Here is a 26098-nt window from a genome sequence, read left to right as displayed (position 1 = left end):
CAAATGGACAATGACCCCCTGTTACGGATACAGGTATCCTGTGTGTGTGTATCCTGTGTGTGTATTTCTTTTCTCTCCCCCTCACAGGTGGCAATCAACATTCCCCAATCAGTCGCTAATCAGAAGACACACCTCCTGTTTCCATTACCCTATCACATTCCCTTTCCCTTGGTTTAAAAACCTTGTGTGTCTGTTTGCTCTAGAGCTCAATCTCTCTGTCAATGCCATCGGTCTGTAGATCTCCTGTTTGGTTTTTGCAACTACATGTCACTTTGTCCCCACCTGTGAGTATTGGTTTTGTTATGGTGTTTGTTTGACGGTGGGAAAAGGGGGTACCAAGATAAGTTGCCCATGGGCATACATTACCCGTAGGAATACTTTGTATAAAAACACTAATTAGAACTGGGCGGACCACCCACTGTATTTTTGGTTAGTTAGTTAGCTGTTGGTGAAGTAGGCTAGTCTGGCTTAGGGGTGTTTTTGGATACTTATTATTTCTTTCCTTGGGTCCAGCTCAGCCCCTTTTCCTGCTCCCCCCATTACCGTGTGTTTTCAAATAAACCATGAGTGTTTGACGGTAATTTAGTTGTCTGTGGTTATATTTCGTCCTATTATAATTTGCATGAGTTATGTTACGGGTCTCGTTACCATCCCCCCCTAGACTGTCGGGACAAAAGGGATTCGTAACACCCCCAGGCATACTTCCAAAGTTGTGGCAAAATGGCTTAAGGACAACAAAGTCAAGGTATAGGAGTGGCCATCACAAAGCCCTGACCTCAATCCTATAGAAAATTTGTGGGCAGAACTGAAAAATCGTGTGTGTGCAAGGAAGCCTACAAACCTGACTTAGTTACACCAGCTCTTGTCAGGAGGAATGGGCCAAAATTCACCCAACTTATTGTGGGAAGCTTGTAGAAGGCTACCCAAAACGTTTGACCCAAGTTAAACAATTTAAAGGCAATGCTACCAAATACTAATTGAGTGTTTGTAAACTTCTGACCCACTGGGAAAGTGATGAAAGAAATAAAAGCTGAAATAAATCATTCTCTCTACTATTATTCTGACATTTCACATTCCTAAAATAAAGTGGTGATACTAACTGACCTAAGACAGGGCATTTTTACTAGGATTAAATGTCAGGAATTTAAAATGGAGTTTAAATCTATTTGGCTAAGGTGTATGTAAACTTCCGACTTCAACTGTATAAAATTAATTAGTGAGAAGAAATGCATAAACTGACATCTTGTGCACTGTTGAGGAACTACAGGGTGTTGACTGAACTTTCGACTAAGGTTGAACCGCATGCTGTTTCATTTGTGGTGAAATTTGAATTATTAACTTTTTTATCCTTTCAATCAACACAAGAGAATACAGGAAACAGGCTAGCTACACTACTGAACTTCTGGTTTCATTATTTGTGTGGGTGAAGAAAGCAAGAAAAGACCAGAGCGACTTTATAGGCTACTGCCCTATTCCTTTCAACGAGACCTCTACAATCACAAGTAAGTAAGTAACTTCCAGTAGCCTATTTTTATATGCATGACTGTTGTAAACTTTAGCTATATAGCACAATTAAATACATTGACAACAGTGTTTTTCTGAGACGCATTCAAATACTATTTATTGTATTTCAATTACAGGTGCATTTTTTTCTTTGAAAATACAATTAGTTGTATATTGGAATGCATTTGGAAATACATTTGGGAAGTATCAGCATGGATATGAAATTTCTGAAATACACGAGTATTTTCAAATAAAAAATATTTAAAGACTCCATGCATTTGAACCCAGGGCTGTTTGGTCCAATGGGTATTTGAAATGTATTTATAAACTAGTTTCAAATATTATTTGTAGGAAATTATTAGAAAATACTTTAAAATATTTCAAATAGAATTGGTTGTTTCGGCCCTATTATTTGAAAATACTAAAATAAACAGAAAATAAGCCTTTAAAATACAAATACTTAAATACGCATGTATTACTGTTATTCAAGTATATTTAGGCTAACACCTCTGTTGGTGGAGATTGACACTACTTGCTCCCAACAACACCGTTATCGATGCCAAGCGCCTCCATGGTGCTGGTAAAGATGGAGATTGCTGGGGCCTACCTGGGAGAGAAGGTGTCCAACACAGTCATCACAGTCCTCGCCTACTTCAACGACTCACAAAGACAGGCCACTAAGGACGCTGGAGTGACCGCTGGGCTGAACGTGCTGAGGATAATCAATGAGCCCACAGTGGGGGCAATCGTCTACGGAATTCAAGGAGTTCAAGCGGGCTCTGAGGAGGCTGAGGACGGCCTGCGAGAGGGCCAAGAGAACCCTGTCCTCCAGCTCCCAGGCCAGCATTGAGATCGACTCCCTCTTTGAGGGAATCGACTTCTACACCTCCATCATCAGGGCTCGTTTTGAGGAGATGTTTCATTGGAACCCTGGCACCTGTGGTAAAAGCTCCCATGGACGCCAAGATGGACAAGGCCCAGATCCACGACGTTGTCCTGGTCGGAGGCTTCACCTGGATCCCCAAGGTCCAGAAGCTACTGCAGAACTTCTTCAATGGCAGAGAACTGAACAAGAGCATAAACCCAGACGAGGCGGTGGCCTACAACGCTGCCGTCCAGGCGGTCTTTTTGTCTGGCGATAAGTGTGAAAACGTCCAGGACCTGCTGCTGTCCTTAGGCATCGAAACCACCGGAGGGGTCATGACCGCTCTGATCAAACGCAACATCACCATCCCATCCATCCAAATAGACCCAAACCTTCACCACTTACTCTGACAACCAGCCCGGGGTCCTGATCCAGGTCTACGAAGAAGAGAGAGCCATGACCAAGGTCAACAACCTCCTGGGGAAGTTTGAGCTCTCTGGAATCCCCCCTGCCTCCCGAGGAGTCCCTCAGATCGAGGTGATTTTTGATATCGATGCCAATGGCATTCTGAATGTATCAGCGGTGGACAAGAGCACGGGAAAAGTGAACAAGATCACCAACGATAAGGTGCGGCTCAGCATAGAGGATATTGAGAGGATGGTGCAGGATGCAGACAAATACAAAGCTGAAGACGACGCGCAGAGGGAGAAGATGGCAGCCAAGAACTCCCTGGAGTTGTACACCTTCAATATGAAGCGCAGCATGGAGGATGGCAACATGAAAGGCAAGATCAGCGAGGAGGACAAGAAGAAAGTGGTGGACACGTGCGACCAGGCCAATTCCTGGTTGGAAAACAACCAGCTTGCAGACAAAGAGGAGTATGAGCATCAGCTGAAGGAGCTGGAGAAAGTGTGCCAACCTATCATTACCAAGCTATACCAGCAAGGAGGCATGCCCAAAGGTAGCTGTGGAGATCAGGCATGGTCCAGCTCTGGTGCCAGCTCCCAAGGCCCAACCATCAAAGTAGTTGACTAAAGTGAGGGACTTGTATAATGGACTATTCAAAATGCATACTTGTACTTATATTGATTTCAACTGGTTGAAATTGTAATGACTTTTTATGACTCAGTGCTATTTAGGAAGTGCTTAATATATTTGTATTTATTATGGATCACCATTAGCTGCTGCCAAGGCAGTAGCTACCCCTCCGAAACTAACTGCAGCTTTTTGTTAAGCATTGCAGTCATTTCAGTGGCTGTAGTAGCTGACATGTATAGTGTTGAGTCATCTGCATACATAAACACACTGGCTTTACTCAAACCAGTGGCATGCCATTAGTAAAGTTTGAAAAAAGCAAGGGGCCTAAACAGCTACCCTGGGGAATTCCTGCTTCTACCTGGATTAAGTTTGAGAGGCTTCCATTAAAGAACACCCTCTGTGTTCTGTTTAGACAAGTAACTCTTTATCCACACATTATATACAGGGGGTGTAAAGCCATAAGACAAGGTTTTCCAGCAGCAGACTATGATTGATAATGTCAAAAGCTGCACTGAAGTCTAACAAGACAGCCCACACAATCATTTTATCATCAATTTCTCTCAGCCAATCATTAGTCATTTGTGTAAGTGTCGTCCTTGTTGAGTGTCCTTCCCATTTTTTCCAGAATTTACTAAGGTTTAGTAACAGGCTGATTGGTTGGCTATTTGAGTCCGTAAAGGGGGCTTTACTTTTCTTGGGTAGCGGAACGACTTTAGCTTCCTTCCAGGCCTGAGAGCACACACTTTCTAGAAGACTTAAATTGAAGATGTGGCAATATCGTCCACTATTATCCTCAGTAATTTTGCATCCAGATTGTCAGACCCCGGTGGCTTGTCATTGTTGATAGACAGCAATACTTTTTTCACCTCTTCCTCACTGACTTTACGGAATTCAAAAGTACAATTCTTGTCATTCATAATTTTGTCAGATACACTTGGATGTGTAGTGCCAGTGTTTGTTGATGGCATGTCCTCCCTAAGTTTATTTATCTTTCCAATAAAAAAGTCATTCAAGTAGTTATCAGTGGGTAATATCAGTGGGTTTTGTGATAAATGAGCCATCTGATTCAATGAATGATGGAGCCGAGTTGGCTTTTTTCCCAAAAATGTCATTTAAGGTGCTCCAAAGCTTTTTACTATCATTCTTTATATATATATTTGTTTATATTTGTTTCATAGTATAGTTTATTTTTATTTAGGTTAGTCACATGATTTCTTAATTTGCAGTACGTTTGCCAATCAATTGGCTGCCAGACTTATTTGCCATACCTTTTGCCTCATTCCTCTCAACCATACATTTTTTCAATTCCTCATCAATCCAATGGGATTTAACAGTTTTTACAGTCATTTTCTTAATGGGTGCGTGCTTATTAGTAACTGGAATAAATATGTCAAGTCCAGCATCTGGTTGCTCCTCATTACACACTACAGACCAGCAAATATTCTTTACATCATCAACATATGAATCACTACAAAACTTATTGTATAACCTCTTATACACTATATTAGGCCCAGCCTTTGTAACTTGGTTTGCCTAGATATGGCTATTATTTTGTGATCACTACGTCTTATAGATTTGGATGCGGCTTTAAAGCAAATTTCAGCAGCATTAGTAAAGACGTGATCAATACATGCTGATGATTTCATTCCTGTGCTGTTTGTAGATACCCTGGTAGGCTGACTGACAACCTGAACCAGGTTGCAGGCACTGATTACAGTTTGAAGCTTTTTATTGAGTGATTTTATTGATGAAAGCCAGTCAATATTTAAATCCCACAGAAAATATACTTCTCTGTTGATATCACATACATTATCAAGCATTTCACACATTATCCAGATACTGACTGTTAGCACTTGGTGGTCTATAGCAGCTTCCCACAAGAATGGGTTTTAGATGAGGCAGATGAACCTGTAGCCATATTACTTCAACAGTATTTAACATTAGGTCTTCTCTAAGCTTTACAGGAATGTGGTTCTTTATATAGACCGCAACACCGCCCCTGTTGGCATTTATGTCTTTTCGGTAAATGTTATAACCATGTATTGCTACCACTGTATCATTAAATGTATTATCTAAGTGAGTTTCAGGTATTGTCAGAATATGAATGTCATCTGTTACAAGCAAGTTATTGACTTCATGGACCTTGTTTCTCAGGCTGCATATGGGCTATTTTTAGCACTTTTCTGGGTTGCTTGATTGTTTTTAATGCTTTACTGGGAATCTTATCAGAAGTAGACTTGATAGTGCAGGGTGAGCTGCACAAAGTGGTCTTCCTACTAGGGCACACTGCCTCAGTGCTAACAGTGTAACTCTGGTTCATAGGCTTATGATTACTGCATCCAATAGCTGAAGGATTAACAAGAGTATTCAGGGCAATTAGGGGGACATACATTAAGTTACATTGTGTCTGCCAACGCCCCGAGGATAATGTACATTTAATGTGGCATTATGACGACTCATTGTCACAATGGTAGGGATTAGCTGAGCTGTTCTTGGGTCATTGATAAGTCCTTGTTTCAATGCAGCCTTGAAATGCATGGACAGGAGCCAAGGTGATTTGGATGGACTCCGTCATTCCTGGTGAGTATCTTCTGTTTCCAGAAGGTGTCAAAGTTATATATAAAAGTGACTCCAGCAGAGCTACAGTAATCTTTTAGCCAGATGTGTAATGCCAGTAGCCTGCTGAATCTTTCACACTCGTGGTCCAGCAATGGTACTGGACCTGAAATGATAGGCTGTTTTTCTTTAGTCTTTTAATGCTAAAATCAGTTCTTTAAAATACATTTTAAGATGTTCCGAGCTAGCCCTCCTTATGTCGTTTGACCCCACATGGACTACGACAATGTCAACTCACGGCATCTGTCGTAGAACAGTCGGAAGCAGCCTTGTGATGTCCTGTACTCGTGCACCTGGGTAGCACAGGATTTTTGACTTGGGAACCGAGATGTTTCTCACCATAGAGCTGCCTTGTCACCAAAAGCACTCACAAACTTCTACAGATGCACAATCGAGAGCATCCTGGCGGGCTGTATCACCGCCTGGTACGGCAACTGCTCCGCCCACAACCATAAGGCTCTCCAGAGGGTAGTGAGGTCTGCTCAACGCATCACCGGGGGCAAACTACCTGCCCTCCAGGACACCTACACCACCCGATGTTACAGGAAGGCCATAAAGATCATCAAGGACAACAACCACCCGAGCCACTGCCTGTTCACCCCGCTATCATCCAGAAGGCGAGGTCAGTACAGGTGCATCAAAGCTGGGACCGAGAGACTGAAAAACAGCTTCTATCTCAAGGCCATCAGACTGTTAAACAGCCATCACTAACATAGAGAGGGTACTGCCAACACACTGACACTGACTCAACTCCAGCCACTTTAATAATGGGAATTGATGGGAAATGATGTAAATATATCACTAGCCACTTTAAACAATGCTACCTAATATAATGTTACATACCCTACATTATTCATCTCATATGCATACGTATATACTGTACTCTATATCATCTACTGCATCCTTATGTAATACATGTATCACTAGCCACTTTAACTCTGCCACTTTGTTTACATACTCATCTCATATGTATATACTGTACTCGATACATCTACTGTATCTTGCCTATGCTGCTCTGTACCATCACTCATTCATAGATCTTTATGTACATATTCTTTATTCCCTTACACTGTGTATAAGACAGTAGTTTTGGAATTGTTAGTTAGATTACTTGTTGGTTATTACTGCATTGTCGGAACTAGAAGCACAAGCATTTCGCTACACTCGCATTAACATCTGCTAACCATGTGTATGTGACAAATACAATTTGATTTGATTTGATTTAGGATGACAGGTGGCGATGTTAAATGGGCCGGTCTCTCAGGCAGCCTCACAGTCTGATGAGAGTGGGAGCACATGACAACACAGCATGGTAGAAACACAACATGACAACAATATGGTAGCAACACAACATGGTAGCAGCACAAAACATGGTACAAAAATTATTGGGCACATACCAAGGGTATAAAAGTGTTGAGTTAAGAATTAACATATCAGACTAGAAGGGCCACCATCTGCAGCTGAGGTCTACGATTAGTCACGACCCCGAAACGCAACACAAGGTTGAAGAAGACAAAGGAACCTCTTAAAAATCAATGCTATGGTTGAGTAGCTGTTCTGTATCTAAGAAGGTTCATTTAAGTTGGACCATCTGGTTATTCTCTTTAAATCTTTGTGTCCTACACTGCTTTCATCACCACTCTGGGATCATCAACACGGCTGACTAGCCGTCCTCAGGAGACCCCTCTTCCAGAACGAGTGCAAGTAAACAGACAACTAAGAAGGACAGTGTGACATCTTGTGGACAAGAGACTTACACCAGAGAACAAAGGAGAAGGCCATCCGAAATAAGAAGTCTCAATCAAACCCTCCTCACCAAGCGGAACCCGGCACACGAAGGCCTAGGCCCAACAAAGATACCCGACGAAGACCTTCAACACGTAAATACATGCATCACCTCTTACCCATAAGAGAGGCAGTTCGGGGCAAGGTATTAGGGTTATTGCGAGTGTAGTTCCCAAATGTATCCAAGTGTTGCTTCTCTCTCCCTCTCGTTTTCTCACTCTCTCTTTAACTCTCCATCTTGTGTAACCAGTGTCATATTGTGTTAGTCCGCTAGGGACCTGCTGTCATCAAAGTTTCTAATCAATAACCTATACCGTGTGTATCTTATGTTATCATTTAGCTTGTTAGTAAATAAATAATCAAATCAATTTGTGTGGTACGGAATGACCAGTGAGACCCGGGTTTGTGCAGAGTCTACGACGTTCAGAATGAGACTCATAGGAGGAAATTATTAATTAGTGACTGGTATGATCTCTATATATTCTTGAGTTAATTTGGGAGATGGTAACTCATTAAACAAACTTTTCCTATGGTGCCCCAAATTTCTAATGAGTTAATTGTTACACGATGAATTTAATTGAGTAATAATTAGACAGTAGGTAATTATTCGATAAATAGCAGTCATCACAATAATGATAGTCACGTCACAACAAAAGATAAAAGAAACAGTGATGTAAATGTGTTGTTTCATACCCTATTGCATTGCTGAACATTGCACATAATATGTATTGAGAAGTTTCTCGGTCTGTTGCTTGTTTCTTTGTATTCCTTCTCATCAAAACAGATTCAGTATTCACATTTTTATATATATATTTTTTACACAAAACCATGAAATATTGTAAACAAAACTTTGATCGACAGCTAAACCACCAGAGAGAGGAGAGCAGGTGAAGCCACCGTAATAGCAACAGTTTATCAACTCTTTATTCTCTGATAACATCTGATACAATCACTACGGTCCTTCTTGGAAAAAGAGGCACAGTGTGAAGGGTAAACTGATTGTAAAAGAATCTCTGTGAAATAATAGTTTTAAAGCAAATTTCCTGCGACTCTACACATTTTGCCGTGAGGCTCAGAGAACATTTGAAGCTTTAAAGTAACTGTCCAGTGAATGTTACTTTTCTCATACCCACATTTTGATAGTGTATGTTTGATAGTGTATGTGATGTAGACAGAGAGGTCTACTTTCTTGGGGATATTGACTGGTTTTCATCAAGCTGTCCGCTCAAGAGGAAGCTTCTTATTGTAACCAGTGCCTGTAATCTGGTCCAGGTTATTAATCAACCTACCATGATGTTTAGAAACACTACAGGAACAAGAACATCCACATGTATCGATCACATTTTTACTAATACTGCAAAACTGAAATTCTAAAGCTATATCCGTTCACATTAGATGCAGTGATCACAATAGAGTGGCTATATCCAGGACGGCCAAAGTTCCAACAGCTGGGCCTAAAATAATGTCCGTCCGGGTTTGGCCTACCCCGGCCAACGCTGGGCCAATTGTGCGCCACCCTATGGTACTCCCAATCACAGCCAGATGAGATATAGCCTGAATTCAAACCAGGGATTATAGTGATACCTCTTGCACTGAGATGCAGTGCCTTAGACCACTGCGCCACTCGGGAGCAACAAAATATTTTGATGTGACTCCTTTGTGGATGATGTTAAAAATATTTGATGGTCTGATGTGATTAATGAGGAGCATCCAGACGGTGCACTTGATGAATTTATGAAATTGCTTCTTCCAATTATTGATAAATATGCATTTGTTAAGAAACTGACTGTTAGAACTGTTAAGGCTCCATGGATTGATGAGGAATTGAAAAACTGTATGGTTGAAAGAGATGGGGCAAAAGGAGTGGCTAATAAGTCTGGCTGCACATCTGACTGACTTACTTATTGCAAATTGAGAAATTATGTGACTAAACTCAACAAAAAGAAGAAGAAACTGTATTGTGAAGCCAATATCAATGATATAAAGAATGATGGAAAAAGAGTACTTGAAATTAAATTATGGGCAGAAAGACAAATTCAACTCCACATTTCATCGAATCAGATGGCTTATTCATCACGGAACCATTTGATGTTGCTAATTATTTTAATGGCGATTTCTCTGTAAACAAATTAACAAGACTTTCAGCATGCTTATAAACAATGCTTATGGAGAAGGGCACTCAACATGTACTGCACTGACACAAATGACTGATGATTGGTTAAATAAATTGATAAGAAGAAGATTGTGGGAGTTGTACTGTTCAATTTCAGTGCAGCCTTTATTATTGACCATAACCTGTTGTTGAAAAAAGTTTTGTTATGGCTTTTCAACCTCTACCATATTGTGGATTCAGAGCTATCTATCTAATGGAACTCAAAGGGTTTTCTTTAATGGAAGCTTCTCTAATGTCAAACATGTAAAGTGTGGTGTACCGCAGGGCAGCTCTCATGGCCCTCTTCATTTCTATTTTTACCAATGACCTGCCACTGGCATTAAACAAAGCATGTGAGTCCATGTATGTTGATGATTCAACAATAAATGCATCAGCAACCACAGCTAATGAAGTCATTGAAACCCTTAACAAAGAGTTGCAGTCTGTTTTGGAAGGGGTGGCCAGTAATACACTGGTCCTGAACATCTCTAAAACTAAGAGCATTGTATTTGGAACAAATCATTCCTTAAGTTCTAGACCTCAAGCTGAATCTTGTAATGAATTGTGTGGCTGTTGAACAAGTTGAGGAGACTAAATTACTTGGCGTTACCTTAGATTATAAACTGTCATGGTCAAAACATATAGATTAAATTGAGAGGTCTGGCCATAATAAAGAGATGCTCTGCTTTTTTGATACCACACTCCAAAAAGCAAGTTCTGCAAGCTCTAGTTTTGTCTAATCTTGATTATTGTCCAGTTGTGTGGTCCAGTGCTGCAAGGAAATACCTAGTTAAGCTGCAGCTGGCCCAGAACAGAGCAACACGTTTTGCTCTTAACTGTAACCAGAGGGCTGAAATCAATATTATGCATGCCAGTCTCTCTTGGCTAAGAGGAGGAAAGACTGACTGCATAATTTCTTATTTTTATAAGAAACAGGGTTGAAAATCCCAAATTGTTTGCATAGTCAACTTTTACATAGCTCTTGACACACACACTTATCCCACCAGACATGCCACCAGGGGTCTTTTCACAGTCCCCAAATCCAGAACAAATTTTTAAAAACGTACAGTATTATATAGAGCCCTAATTGCATGGAACTTCCTTCCATCTTATATTGCGCAAATAAACAGCAAACAAGGTTTCAAAAACAGATAAAGCAACACCTCGCTATTTGACCTAGATAGCTTGTGTGTATGCACTGATATGTAGGCTACAGTGGCAAGACAAAGTATGTGAATCCTTTGGAAATACCTGCATTTCTGCATAAATTTGTCAGAAAATTTGATCAGACCTTCATCTAGGTCACAACAATAGACCAACACAGTCTGCTTAAACTAATAACACAAACAATTATACGTTTTCATCTCTTTATTGAACACAACATATAAACATTCACAGTGCAGGGTGGGAAAAGTATGTGAACCCTTGGATTTAATTACTGGTTGACCCTCCTTTGGCAGCAATAACCTCAACCAAACATGTTCTGTAGTTGCGGAACAGACCTACACAACGGTCAGGAGGAATTTTGGACCATTCCTCTTTACAAAACTGTTTCAGTTCAGCAAAATTCTTGGGATGTCTGGTGTGAACTGCTCACTTGAGGTCATGCCACAGCATCTCAACCGGATTGAGGTCAGGACTCTGACTTGGCCACTCCAGAAGGCGTATTTTCTTCTGTTGATTTACTTCTGTGTTTTGGATCGTGGTCCTGTTGCATCACCCAACTTCTTTTGAGCTTCAATTGGCAGACAGATGGCCTAACATTCAACTTCAAAATGTCTTAATAAACTTGGGAATTAATTTTTCCGTTGATGATAGCAAGTTGTCCAGGCCCTGAGGCAACAAAGCAGCCCCAAATGATGCTACCAGCCCCATGATGCTACCTCCACCATACTTTATAGTTAGGATGTGGTTTTGATTCCAGAGATTTCTGTAAGTCTTTAGCTGACATTCTTCTTAACCTCATTGAGCATTCTGCACTGTGCTCTTGCAGTCATCTTTGCAGGACGGCTACTCCTAGGGAGAATAGCAACAGTGCTGAACTTTCTCCATTAACAGACAATGTCTTACCGTGGATTGATGGACATCAAGGCTTTTAGAGATACTTGTGTAACCCTTTCCAGCTTTATGCAAGTCAACAATTCTTAATCTTAGGTCTTCTGAGATCTTGTTCGAGGCAAGATTCACATCAGGCAATGCTTCTTGTGAATAGCAAACTCAAATTTGTTTTTTATATGGCAAGGCAGCTCTAACCAACATCTATAATCTCATCTCATTGATTGGAATCCAGGTTTTTAATTTTTTAATATATTTTTTTCACCTTTATTTAACCAGGTAGGCAAGTTGAGAACATGTTCTCATTTACAATTGCGACCTGGCCAAGATAAAGCAAAGCAGCTCGACACATACAACAACACAGAGTTACACATGGAGTAAAACAAACATACAGTCAATAATACAGTAGAAACAAGTCTATATACAATGTGAGCAAATGAGGTGAGATAAGGGTGGCAAAGTAAATACAATATAGCAAGTAAAACACTGGAATGGTAGATTTGCAGTGGAAGAATGTGCAAAGTAGAAATAAAAATAATGGGGTGCAAAGGAGCAAAATAAATACATAAATAAAATAAATACAGCAGGGAAAGAGGTAGTTGTTTGGGCTAAATTATAGATGGGCTATGTACAGGTGCAGTAATCTGTGAGCTGCTCTGACAGCTGGTGCTTAAAGCTAGTGAAGGAGATATGTTTCCAGTTTCAGAGATTTTTGTAGTTCGTTCCAGTCATAGGCAGCAGAGAACTGGAAGGAGAGGCGGCCAAAGAAAGAATTGGTTTTGGGGGTGACCAGAGAGATATACCTGCTGGAGCGCGGGCTACAGGTGGGTGATGCTATGGTGACCAGAGAGCTGAGATAAGGGGGGACTTTACCTAGCAGGGTCTTGTAGATGACATGGAGCCAGTGGGTTTGGCGACGAGTATGAAGCGAAGGCCAGCCAACGAGAGCATACAGGTCACAATGGTGGGTAGTATATGGGGCTTTGGTGACAAAACGGATGGCACTGTGATAGACTGCATCCAATTTGTTCAGTAGAGTATTGGAGGCTATTTTGTAAATGACATCGCCGAAGTCGAGGATTGGTAGGATGGTCAGTTTTACAAGGGTATGTTTGGCAGCATGAGTGTCATTCTGTATTATGTTTCATGTTTTGTGTGGACCCCAGGAATAGTAGCTGCTGCTTTTGCAACAGCTAATGGGGATCCTAATAAAATACCAAAATACCAAACCAGTTAAATGTAACTAAATGTAATCGGAAATGTAATCTACATAATTCCCAAAAGTAATTATCATGAGAGGGCAAAAAACAATAAGTAGTAATATTGCATACTCCAAAAGGTTAAAACCTCATCTTTCTGGTAAAAATAGTTATACATTTCTGAGATGTAGTGTAGGCACTTTTGAGCACACAAGTTCAAGTACACAGTATAAATAAATATTTATGTATATTTCTATTCAACAAAACTGTATGAATAAAGCTTGAAATGACTTATATGCTTTCTAAATATAGTTTAATACCATTCTAATACGACTAACTATAAGGTTTCACCTTCCTTATAACTGTAAAATACATATTTGTATGTTTAATGTTAGAGAAAATTTGACTATTTTCTAAAGGTCTCTGTTGATCAAAACATCTGTCCCCATCGCTGTGAATATCTCACAGAGCTCTAGCTTGGATTCCGGAAATCATTTGGAAGTCACTCGCCTTTCAACCACATGCAGGCATGTGGTTTGTCAGCGGCTGTGACATAGGCTTCTGCCAGGAGTTGGACAGTCGGACGAGCAAATTAAATGATAGGAAGGGCATCCCAGTGGTTTCAGATTTCACATCCTATGTCACACAGGCTCAGAATATACTACACTGTCTGTGGAAACCAGGGCTATTGCTCAATGCAAGCCATTTGAACTTTGAAAGTCCTTGAAAGAAAAACAAAGAAAAAACCCTTGAATGAGTAGGTTCTAAAACTTTTGACCGGTAGTGTATTTGGGCTACAGAAGTGCTATTTCTTACCGAATTCTACAGCTTCCATCCGAAAAAAGATCCTGTGAAATTATGTCAACACATACTGGAGGAGTTACTGGCTAGCTACAAGTGGCTATCTTAGTTTAATGAACTAGATATTTTGGTTGCGGTGAGCATTACCAGAATGACACATAGATTAAATTGCATACCACATTTCTGTTTGAAAATTGAGAAAGACTGTTTTTTGTGTCGACCGTTAAAGAAAATTTCCTGCAATTCAACATATTTTGCCATTTCTTATGACATGTTCATATATTATCTGGGGGGGCCACCGAACTCCAGGGGAGGGTCAAATCGACCTGTTCTGAATATAGGGGGGAGACATGAACTAATAGTACAGGTACACTACCGTTCAAAAGTTTTGGGTCACAGAAATGTCCTTGTTTTTGAAAGAAAATCACATTTGTTGTCCAATAAAATAACATCAAATTGATCCGAAATACAGTATAGACATTGTTAATGTTGTAAATTACTATTGTAGCTGGAAACAGCAAATGTTTTATGGAATATCTACATAGGCGTACAGAGGCCCATTATTAGCAACCATCACTCCTGTGATCCAATGGCACGTTGTGTTAGCTAATCCAAGTTTATCATTTAATGGACAAAAAAGTTGGATTTCTTTCAAAAACAAGGACATTTCTAAGTGACCCCAAACTTTTGAACTGTTGTATGGATAGCAATAAAAACGATACTACAAACAAAACTAACAAAATAAGTTAGAGGATAATCAAAAAGAATTGGAGGAACTTATTCAAGAATGATCTAATGTAATCTATTACAAAAATAAAGCAAACTGGATGGAATATGGAGAAAAATGCACTAGGAACGCTAACAAAAATATTTTGCAGGAACTCGTTACTGAGAGTCATCTATTATTCTCCAAATTATATTTTAAGAGGAAGCTAAATATTTTAAGCAGATGTTCTATTTTCTGTCTAATCCTTACTGTAAGGAATTATTTACAAATAATAAAAAATAAAAAAGGAAATCCATCTACATAGAGATCAGTGAGAAGGCCAAATTACAGAGGACTAACTTTTTGAGGCTATTAAATCCTTTCAGTCTGCTGAAAAACTCCAGGGCTTGATGGCATGTTGGTAGAGGAAAAATCAAGCCTTTTTTTATATCCTCAAAGCTCCATTGTTAGCTTGTTTTAACTACTCCTATAGAAATGGTAGTCTGTCAGGTACTTAGCGGGAAAGTCTGACCCAAAACATTTGACCTCTGTCATTGCAAACAAAGTATTGAGATAAACTTTTGTTATTGACCAAATACTCATTTTCCACCATAATTTGCAAATAAATTCATTAAAAATCCTACAATGTGATTTTCTGGATTTTTTTTCTTCTCATTTTGTCTGTCATAGTTGAAGTGTACCTATGATGAAAATTACAGGCCTCTCTCAACTTTTTAAGTGGGAGAACTTGCACAATTAGTGGCTGACTAAATACTTTTATGCCACACTGTATATAATGAATATCAATTGGGTGTGTTGAGATTATTAAATATAAAAGCACTAAACCTTTCTCTAAAAGCTTCACTTATTCAAAAGTTTTACTTGAACCCTAAATGGTTCTCAAGTAGATTGCTAAGAAAAGCTCATCCATTATTAAAAAATGTCCCATTTGCCTTTGTGCAGATTGCCACGTCTCATTTTCGATTAATTGAAAAGTATATATTTTTCAAGGTATCTCTATTTTTTAAACAAGCATTGCAGAGCTGATTACAACTTTAATTTCCTCCCCCTGAAAAGATAGAACAAATATGATCTATTCTCAAGTATGTCTGCATAAAGCAGTGACATCTAAAAAGCTTTGAATTAATCAGCACCTTGGAGAGTGCTGTCCGTTTCACCATCATAAGACTTGGCTGTGTATGTACTATGTCTGTTGCACTGCTATGTGGTGTTAGACACTTTTCTTCTCAATGTGTTCCGGTATCTCGGAGCCCCTGGGATCTCCCAATTTACAAATTAAGCACTGCTCTCGCATGCAGAGATCGGAAAACGATAAAATGCATGTGTGCTTATAGTAGTGACTGTAAATCATGACTGATTTACAGTTCATGAGGGTTTCCTAATCACACATATGAAGTTTTGTTAAGATCTGACTCTTTTAACCCTTCGAAACAGCGCCTCCGGTTGGCACAGGAAGCTGAAAGTAAACACATATCCTCATTGGGGAAGGCTTTAAAGAATCCTGAGTTTAAAGTATTTAATGTTAAGAATTGATTTATTTACAGAGGGTTGAATGCAGTGATTTTCACAAACTGCAGGTTTGGTACATCAAAATGTAACCACTTCCGGTTGCTCCAGGAAGTTTAGAATCAACACAGGTAGACCTCATAGTGGCCTGATGAATTGTCATCGAAGACAGGTTCATAAGGCATTCATAACCCACATAGGCTTCAGGTTGAATTTAGGGGAGCAGGCAATGTATTCCTATGGGGAGAGATGTCATTGTAAACTGTGAGATGAAAAAACCCTGTTTTCACTGTTAAGGGATAATGCCACATCAAGGCAGGTCAAGGTTAGGCTTGCACAGATCGGGAGGACCTTGGGAACATTCCTGTGGTTGAATTGTCCTTCTAACCCTAACGGTTCCGCCACTGTCCCCCAAAAGCACCTACAATTTAGGCACAGGCTTCACTATGGGCCTACTTTTTTTCATGGTTGCTGCACTCAGAGCAAGCTACAGTCAAGCAGGGTGTCTCGTTGAACTCACTGCCTAGAGATTATGGTAATGCCATTGCAGGCTCTGCGTGCCTTTAAGCCCGCACTGTGTCACTCCATCCTTGCTCTGTGTGTGTGTGTGTGTGTGTGTGTGAGAGAGAGAGAGAGAGAGAGAGAGAGAGAGAGAGAGAGAGAGAGAGAGAGAGAGAGAGAGAGAGAGAGAGAGAGAGAGAGAGAGAGAGAGAGAGAGAGAGAGAGAGAGAGAGAGAGAGAGAGAGAGAGAGAGAGAGAGAGAGAGAGTTTTTTCTTTTACATCTGTTGGGAGAAATGACTGATTTACAGTTTATGAGGGTTGCCCAATCACACATTAAGTTTTGGAAAGATGTGACATTTTTAACCCTTCGAAAACAGCCACTAGGACCCCAATTTAAGGCACTTCCGGTTGACACAGGAAGCTGAAAGTGAAAACATATCCTCCTTGGGGTAGGCTCTTACAGATTTTTGAGTTTTAAGTCTTTACGTTAAGAGGGTTGAATGATTGAGTGTTATCTCAGAAAATCACTGAAAATTACAGAAATCACGTAGAGTTCCAAAGCCCACCTTAACGGATTTGTCTGAACATGCCGCAACTGGATCTGTAACTTTTTTGATTAAAAAAAATAAAAAATCTTTGAACATCACCAATTGTACATTGTACGATTTCTCTTAAATTACGATAGATAAATGGCTGGTTCTTTTTTTCCTCACACCGTAGGTTCATACTTTGATGTGAAGTGGTCAAATTATAGCTCTATTTTCGTTTTTGACCTTTAATCCCAGAAAAATGGCCTTAACTCAAAAAGCGTTGAGGCCTCGACGCCATCTTGTTTTGAGCTCTACACAATTAGTCCAAACCTATGCTCACCAAGTTTTGTCTTCGAAGTCTTTTCCGTTTAGGAGAAATGGCCATGTCGTGATTGGTGATGTTTTGTACATTTGCAATAAGATTCCATTCGCCATCTGGTGGAATGACCAAAATTTGAAATTTTTACAAAGCAGAAACCGAATGTCCAAGAGACTTCGTTCGATGACTTCCCGGAAGATCTGGCCCCGGTGCACGGCCCGAATTTTACAAACATTTGCGGACGTCTAGTAAGGGACCTTACATTTGCAATATGGAGTTTCTCATCGATCATACAGCAAATGCCAAAAGGTGCCCTTCATGTATGTAATGGTGTTCTGTAATGACTGTATTTATGCTCTGCAACCACATTCTCTGTGTCTACATTCATAGGTCATGTACAGGACACACCAGACAGGACCCACAGAACCTAAAGCCATCATCTTGTGTGGTGTGCACCCCAGGCTGGCAAACTTGGATAAGCTGTTCTTTGTCCTTGATGTGACGTTCCTCAAGGTGACATTCTGGTGAAATCAACCCTAATTTATTATGTATGTATATAATCAGTCTACCATAATTCTATCTTCAGTTTAACTGCATAATATCCTACAAAAGCTAATTTGATGGGTAGCCAGGCTGGGACTCCCTATGACAATCAGTCCTACACCTTTGTCCAGGGGTGTCAAACTCAATTCCTGGAGAGCCACGTGTCTATTGGGTTATTTCCTTTGAATTCATTTTCAATGAAGACCTAGAAAACTAGGTGAGAGGAGTTCCAAAATAATAAACCCACAGACACTTGCCTCTCCAGGAAATTTGTTTGACACCCCTGCCTTAGTCCTTACGTCAAGAGGTCTAATAATACATCATAATAATGCGTAACAATACATTTTAAATGCCCAAAACAATTTTTAATTTGATCAAGCTGGCCCAGGCACCCGGGTGGGAGATTTCACCGGGTGAAAAGTGATTACATTCATTTTGAAACCGGGATTCCTCCTGGGCGTGAACCGGGTGAAATAGCGAAGTCGGCTTAAAACAAAATGGACATATGTCAAACATTTACATTTACATTTAAGTCATTTAGCAGACGCTCTTATCCAGAGCGACTTACAAATTGGTGCATTCACCTTATGACCTCCAGTGGAACAGTAGTGCATCTAAATCTTTTCAGGGGAGGGGGTGAGAGGGATTACTTTATCCTATCCTAGGTATTCCTTAAAGAGGTGGGGTTTCAGGTGTCTCCGGAAGGTGGTGATTGACTCCGCTGTCCTGGCGTCGTGAGGGAGTTTGTTCCACCATTGGGGGCCAGAGCAGCGAACAGTTTTGACTGGGCTGAGCGGGAACTGTACTTCTCAGTGGTAGGGAGGCGAGCAGGCCAGAGGTGGATGAACGCAGTGCCCTTGTTTGGGTGTAGGGCCTGATCAGAGCCTGGAGGTACTGAGGTGCCGTTCCCCTCACAGCTCCGTAGGCAAGCACCATGGTCTTGTAGCGGATGCGAGCTTCAACTGGAAGCCAGTGGAGGGAGCGGAGGAGCGGGGTGACGTGAGAGAACTTGGGAAGGTTGAACACCAGACGGGCTGCGGCGTTCTGGATGAGTTGTAGGGGTTTAATGGCACAGGCAGGGAGCCCAGCCAACAGCGAGTTGCAGTAATCCAGACGGGAGATGACAAGTGCCTGGATTAGGACCTGCGCCGCTTCCTGTGTGAGGCAGGGTCGTACTCTGCGGATGTTGTAGAGCATGAACCTACAGGAACGGGCCACCGCCTTGATGTTAGTTGAGAACGACAGGGTGTTGTCCAGGATCACGCCAAGGTTCTTAGCGCTCTGGGAGGAGGACACAATGGAGTTGTCAACCGTGATGGCGAGATCATGGAACGGGCAGTCCTTCCCCGGGAGGAAGAGCAGCTCCGTCTTGCCGAGGTTCAGCTTGAGGTGGTGATCCGTCATCCACACGGATATGTCTGCCAGACATGCAGAGATGCGATTCGCCACCTGGTCATCAGAAGGGGGAAAGGAGAAGATTAATTGTGTGTCGTCTGCATAGCAATGATAGGAGAGACCATGGAGTAATGACCATGGAGTCAAACACGTGGAGTAATTATTACAACACATGCAAAGTGTTTGCTCTTGATAAAAACGCATATTTACTTTATCTGCCTTAAACTAGTTTAATAATACATGTTGTATGTCTCAATACTTATGTAAATAAGGTATTTAAAAAAAAGTTTGATCAATTTGCTAAAATTTCTAATAACCTGTTTTCACTTTGTCATTATGGGGTAATGTGTGTAGATCGATGAGTATTTTTTTTCTCCGATTAAACCATTTTAGAATAAGGCTGTAAAGTAACAAAACGTGGAAAAAGTCAAGGGGTCTGAATACTTTCCGAAGGCACCGTATCTCGTTGCACTATACACTACGTCGTTGCACTATACACTACATTGGATGTATCTTCATGTTGTCTTTTTTCATTCCTGCTGCTAGGACCAACCACCTGCCTGGCTCAGAACCAGTCCTGCCTGGCCCTTCTTGCCCCTCACTGTGCTGGGTAACACAGGGTCACAAACTATAACAGGCTGGAAAAGTAAATGAAAGAAGTTGTCAGTGAGTTTCAAGATAGTAGGTAACCGGCTATGCAGCCACAAAGACAAGAAAAGGCACACAAAAAGGGCAAGGACATCATTTCTAACCAGTATGCCTTCCTACCATTGGGGCCCAGGATAGTGGAAGTGGCTTCTAGCGTTATACCTGCCTCCATAAGGATACTGAGTGAGTGCTGCACTGTCCCCCTAGGCACCCTGGCTCCCTATTTAGCCATAATATGGATACATTTATTAATAGGCTACACCCGCATGCACTGTATTTTATATGCTAATGTACACATGCCCTGTTTTTTAATGTAATAATGCACTGTTGTGTGTTTTAAATTATTGTGTGCTTGATGTATCTGACAGCACAAATTCAATTCCTTCTGGGAAAATAAAGTTAGTCACACATGTTATGTTTTGCTATGAAGTGTTTCCAATAGCCTTAACTTGAATATCGAATCCATTTGTCAAATGAGTGACACAACATGACTGTGCAGTTTTTGTCTCCGCCACAGGCTATTTACTTGTGTACAAGACACATTCTTATTGCTTTTCCATGCTGGCAACACTTGTCTTCTGTTGTAGAGGGTCCAAGTGGGAGTGAGGTCAGTGAAGATGAGGGAGGTAAAGCAGGGGCAGGAGGAGTTGGCAGTGTAAGCCTATATGTAAGCTGAGCAGGATGTGTTTAAGAGAATGAAATGGAGAGTTAGATGTATGATATGGGATATTCTATGCTGATAAATGGTGAATTCCTGATCTACCTTGACCTATTTACAAATTGGTTTAAATAAGGTTAGGTTAAGGGGGATTAGGGCTATATGGTTATGTGCTTAATAACCAAATCCCATACTTTACTCTTGAAATATAACTTTCTAAAAATGTCTACGTTATTCTCAAAATTGACTTTGCCTAAATTAAATGTTTTGTTTATTCTCAAAATATTGGCACTAAAATGTTTTTTTTTTTAAAGTACTCCTAATGCAAGAAGAATAAATATCCATGTACCACCACCCATAGATTTCTTTATCTTCACATGGCTCTAATACTCTCCCGTAAAACACAGCCCTTATTTGAAGTGTTTCTAAAATCCCCAATTGGGAAAAACAAATGGTGGAAAAACGATTTTGAACCATTTCAGTGTTTGACAACTATGTTATTACTCATACTGTGCTACTCTATTGAGAGTTTTGGCTAGCTATTGTCCAATTGAATGGCTCATCAAGGCATGAACTGTGACCAGCCTCCATCACTACTGTAAGCCCAGTATTCTAATAAAAATATAGAATCTAGAGTACTTTTTCATCAACATCTTTGCGTTTTTATTAATAAAATATTCAAATTCATTTATTTTTTGTATTTCAAAATGCAGATTCGCATTAAGGTACTGTACAGTGTGACAAACAGGACAATGAGAGTTTCTGTACATACTGTAGGCAGCTGTTTGTAATCACCTCAGCTAGGAAAGGAAGTGATTATGAGAACGGTCTGAAATATGCCTAATTCCTTAGATAAGCGAGAGCAGTCCATGTCCAGACTTCCTCGGTGACCTCAAGTACTCATTTACTCTGTCTTTTATGTTTTTTCGGGTTACATCACTCATGGAAGGAAACTTTTGAGACACAGTGGTCCTGATGAACATTCGGAGGTTCACTGGCAAGCCAAATTTTCCTCGTGATCCATCCCAGTTGGTATTCTGTTCCCACTCGCGGTATCTCTCTTCGCTTACGCATGCACGGAATAGCAAAACAGCATAGCGGTCCGGACGGCCCCCGCTGCGGTTGGTGAGCAGTTCGTCATATTCTGGTGTCAGATGAGGAATGGAAATGTCAGGATGTACCTTCGAGCGGTATACATTTGAGCGTTTTGGGTAAAGAGCGCCCTGCTGCTGGGCGTGTGCATATTCCTCCCCCTTCCTCTTTTGGCGCCATGCAATGGAACGAGGCACAGCTGGGCCGTGGAAAGGTGGTGAGGAAAGAGTAGGGTCCAGGGACTGGCTTGCTGTGGCAGCAGCGGGGCCTCGATCCTGCAGGACAGACGCAGAATCAGAATACCTAGAAGTAATTCTACTTTAATCTATTCATATACCTTCTCACTGATGGCACTAAATACTCAAGTTACTTTCATGGGATTCCCTTTCATTTAACAGACCTGCTGCCATTTCATTGCTCCATTTTCCCTTATGTGAGTCTTCTGATGTTTTAGGAGAGTACCCTTTACCTTACAGCAATCATCACAGACCTGGCACTGGAAAGATTTCTCATCATGAGTCTCCATGTGCAGGTTCAGATTATATTTGCAAGAGACATATGTGCAAAAAAATAAATAAAAATAAGACATTTCCATTTAATCAAATGTGTGTCAACGTTAGTTTCAAGATGATCTATTAAACTTTGTTTTGACTTAAAGCATTCTACACACACACACACACACACAGGTTCTCTCTCACTAGCATGCACTCTGGTCACAACAGAAAACGTGGTGTGAAAGGAATCCCCACATAACGTGCCCCAATGAAGACCAGCAGTACCAATTTGACTGACCCGTGCTCTCTTTGATTCCGATGGCTTTGACCCTGATGGAAGCTCTCCACTTGCCACACTGAGGAGTATTCTGTTTTCACACTGAACTGCAGAATAGTGATGAAATGCAGAGAGGGGCTGAGGTTCACTGGTTGGTTCTAATGACATGTAGCCCTCGCCATCAGGTTCTGTTTTGATCTGTTCCGTTGAAGTGCTTGGTAGAGAGGGTCCCTGTTCATATTCCACACTTTGGGTTTGGTAAATATGTGAAGGCTCAGTTGAGACCGGATTCTGGCACAAGCTTTTGACACAAGCAATTGTGAATATAACATTAGGGTCTTTTGACTCCAGAGCATGAAGCTGCTCTCTCCCGTGACTGGTCCTGAGCTCCTGCTCATTAATCTGTGTGGCCTCTGGGTCCTCCTGCCTCAGACTGGGGCTCAACTCCTGCTGCTCAGGGGGAACCTTTTCAGAGACAGGGAGCTGCTGTAGGTCTGGAGGAAGGATGAAACGGATGACTAAGTGAATTCAGCTGACAACAATAATAAACCAAGACAACATAATTGTGACCCCCCCCACACACACACACCTGAGAAGCTATACATGTACTTGGTTATTTACTTAAAGGGTGTATATGAAACAAGTGGTCATGGATAAGGAAATCCTACACCAGGCACCACAGTATTGTTTTTCTGTTTACTGATGAAAATTATATCCCTAAAAATGAATCAATAAGGAATTTTAAATCAGCAGTTTGCAAAGTAGTTTTGAATGTTATGGGACGTTTGGCGTTCTGAAACAATGGACTTTGACATTACTCGAGGGACCAGTCAATCAACTGCAGCATACTAACCAGAAAATGTAGAAATATTTTTCATGAAATCTATAGCCCACCGCCTAATACCAGAATTAAGATGGACCTGCCTATTCATTCATATAGGCATCTGATTCTAGAAATACAAGTATATCTATTGTGAGCATCCATATGCAACATGCCTATATGCTCAATGGCTTGCGGTTCACATTTGCAGTGCTGATCATGCAATGCATGCTAGCAGCCCAGGAGCTACCTTACCCACTTCGGTGCATAATAATCACAGTAGAAAAATGCATCATGAACTCCTTTAGGCCGACTGGAACATGACAGGCAGCCAAAAGGGAGGCTACCTATTTTTATTACTAGTTATTGATTCATTAAAATGACCGTAGCATTTCTGTCGTCAATACTGCGACCACAATACAGTAGCCTAGTAACTACAGTAGCGTAGTTGAAAGGTGGCTGTAGCAGTGGAGACGAGGGAGCTCAAGTCTATTAGGTTCGTCCAGGTTTGGCCGGGGTACGCCGTCATTGAAAATAAGAATTTGTTCTTAACTGACTTGCCTAGTTAAATAAAGGTCAAGTAAAAATATATATACATATATTACAAGCGGCACCCGGCCAATCAATCAGGTGGTTCATTTGAAATGCTCCGTTATTAAAATAAATACATTGTTTTGCTCCGTGAAGTAACCCAACAATGTGTACACTGGCATCTTGTCTATTTCAAATCTTCTCTCATTGACAGATGGGTGGGTCCACCCGAAAGTGCTGCATGTCATGATGACACTCACCTGTCTCGATCAACGAGAAAAAATTTGAAATAAGACAAAATGGCGGTGTACACATTGTTGGATTACTTCATGGAGTAAAACATTTATTTGAATAAAAGAGCATTTTGTACATTCCAATGATCCAACTGCAACTGAACACAGACATTTACAAAGATACATGTAATCCATCCATCTGACGGGTGTGGCACATCTAGAAACTGATTAAACAGCATGATCATTACACAGCTGCAACTTGTGCTGGGGACCAAAAACGTGCAGTTTTGTCACACAACACAAATGCCACAGATGTCTCAAGTTGATGGAGCGTGCATAGACATGCTGACTGCAGGAATGTCCACCAGAACGGAACCAGAACTGTTCCACCAGGGAATGTAATGTTCATTTCTCTACCAATGTCTTTTTAAAGAATTTGGCAGCACGTCCAACCTGGCTCACAACCGCAGAACGTGTATTGGCGTTGTGTGGACAAGCCGTTTGCTGATGTCAAACGCTGTGAATAGAGTGCCCCCATAATGGTGGTGGGGTTATGGTATGGGCAAACAAAAGTGACGGACAACAAACGCAATTGCATTTTATCAATGGCAATTTGAATGCACAAAAATACTGTCTACCATAAGCCGCATCAAACGCTGTTTTAGAGAATTTGGCAGTACGTCCAACTGGCCTCACAACCGCAGCCCACGTGTAACCATGCCAACCCAGGACCTCCACATCCGGCTGAGGTGTATTTCTGTCTGTAATAAGCCCTTTTGTGGGGAAAAATCATTCTGATTGGCTGGGCCTGGCTCCCCAGTGGGTGGGCCTGGCTCCTAAGTGAGTGGGTCTATGCCCTCCCATAGCTGCGCCCCTACCCAGTCGTGTGAAATCCATAGAGGGCCTGATTCAACTAAGTAAAACCGTTGAAATTGTTGCATGTCGAGTTTATTTTGTTATTCATATGCCACCAGTTTAGCGACTGTTTTTCTGCAAATGCACGTAAAAAGTCGTTTAAAACAAAGTTTGTCTTTTAAAATGAGGTGAAATTAGATTGGTATTGGTTGTGAATAGGCTCCTGGATGGGTGGTAGTTGTTGTTGAGTTGTTTTCTAACAGTTGTTTTCCCTTTTAAAATGTTTCATATACACACATTTTAATCAATTAACGTTACTAACCCGATCTATGCAACTTTATATCTGGTTTAAGAACGATATCAAGCAGCCTCCGTAGCTTCTCGTTCTCCTCCTTAGAACGATAGATTTCTTCCTGGTACTCTGCCACCGTTTTTTCAACAGCCCCAAATATCTCATCAGCAACTGCTGTTAATCGTTCATTAAGAAGCACTCTCAGCAACGATATTTTAGCCATTTTCGCAGAATGAAAGTCCTTGTTCTGTCCTGTCCGAACAGAATTCCACATGTACTCTCTTGCTACCGAACAGCACAAAACAACGAAGTGTGCGCATGCTCTGTTCCTCGTTCATCCACTGAGCGGCTTGACAGAAGTTTCATTACCGCCACCTGCTGTGGAGTTTGTGTAATGGGTGATCTGATTCAACCGTGGTGTCCATAAAGCGACTAGTAGCAAAGACTTGATCCAAATGAATTGATCCATGAGTAATAATAATAATTGCCTTTAGATGTTATTCCACGTTGGACACTTAAGCAATACGGCCCATGGGGGTGTAGTATATGGCCAATATACGATGTATTATGGCTGTTCTTAAGTACAACGCAACGCAGAGTGCCTGGACACAGCTCTAACTGTGGAATATTGGCAATCTCCCACAAACCCCCAAGGTGCGTTA

The 26098-nt window shown here is 41.0% G+C and overlaps 1 protein-coding gene, 1 long non-coding RNA gene and 1 pseudogene across 2 annotated transcripts; 2 read left to right on the top strand and 1 right to left on the bottom strand.

Annotated features, from left to right (window-relative positions):
* Positions 1 to 1413: 1413 nt before the first annotated feature.
* LOC115110026 (heat shock 70 kDa protein-like) lies at positions 1414 to 4419 on the top strand (annotated as a pseudogene).
* On the top strand, positions 1427 to 21480 carry LOC115110027 (uncharacterized). Its single transcript, XR_003860595.2, has 3 exons — positions 1427 to 1506; positions 17989 to 18111; positions 20083 to 21480. It is a non-coding gene; the product is annotated as an uncharacterized LOC115110027 (long non-coding RNA).
* Positions 21479 to 25765, bottom strand: LOC115110025 (uncharacterized). The gene is made up of 3 exons (XM_029635338.2): positions 25467 to 25765; positions 22727 to 23199; positions 21479 to 22209 (listed from the first exon to the last, which is right to left on the bottom strand). Exons 1-3 carry the CDS (start codon positions 25708 to 25710, stop codon positions 21691 to 21693), a joined length of 1236 nt encoding a protein of 411 aa, XP_029491198.1. The 5' UTR covers positions 25711 to 25765; the 3' UTR covers positions 21479 to 21690.
* Between the last annotated feature and the right edge of the window lie 333 nt (positions 25766 to 26098).

This window comes from Oncorhynchus nerka, linkage group LG26, assembly GCF_034236695.1.
Source record: "Oncorhynchus nerka isolate Pitt River linkage group LG26, Oner_Uvic_2.0, whole genome shotgun sequence".
In the NCBI taxonomy this organism is placed as follows: domain Eukaryota; kingdom Metazoa; phylum Chordata; class Actinopteri; order Salmoniformes; family Salmonidae; genus Oncorhynchus; species Oncorhynchus nerka.
This window is presented reverse-complemented; position numbering and strand designations above follow the sequence as displayed.

Coding starts and splice junctions, on each gene's coding strand:
- LOC115110025 (XM_029635338.2), bottom strand. CDS start 25,710: ATGTGGAATTCTGTTCGGACAGGACAGAACAAGGACTTTCATTCTGCG. Junction 23,200..25,466: donor TATAAAGTTGCATAGATCGG/GTTAGTAACGTT, acceptor TCCTTCCTCCAG/ACCTACAGCAGCTCCCTGTC. Junction 22,210..22,726: donor CGGAATCAAAGAGAGCACGG/GTCAGTCAAATT, acceptor TCTGTCCTGCAG/GATCGAGGCCCCGCTGCTGC.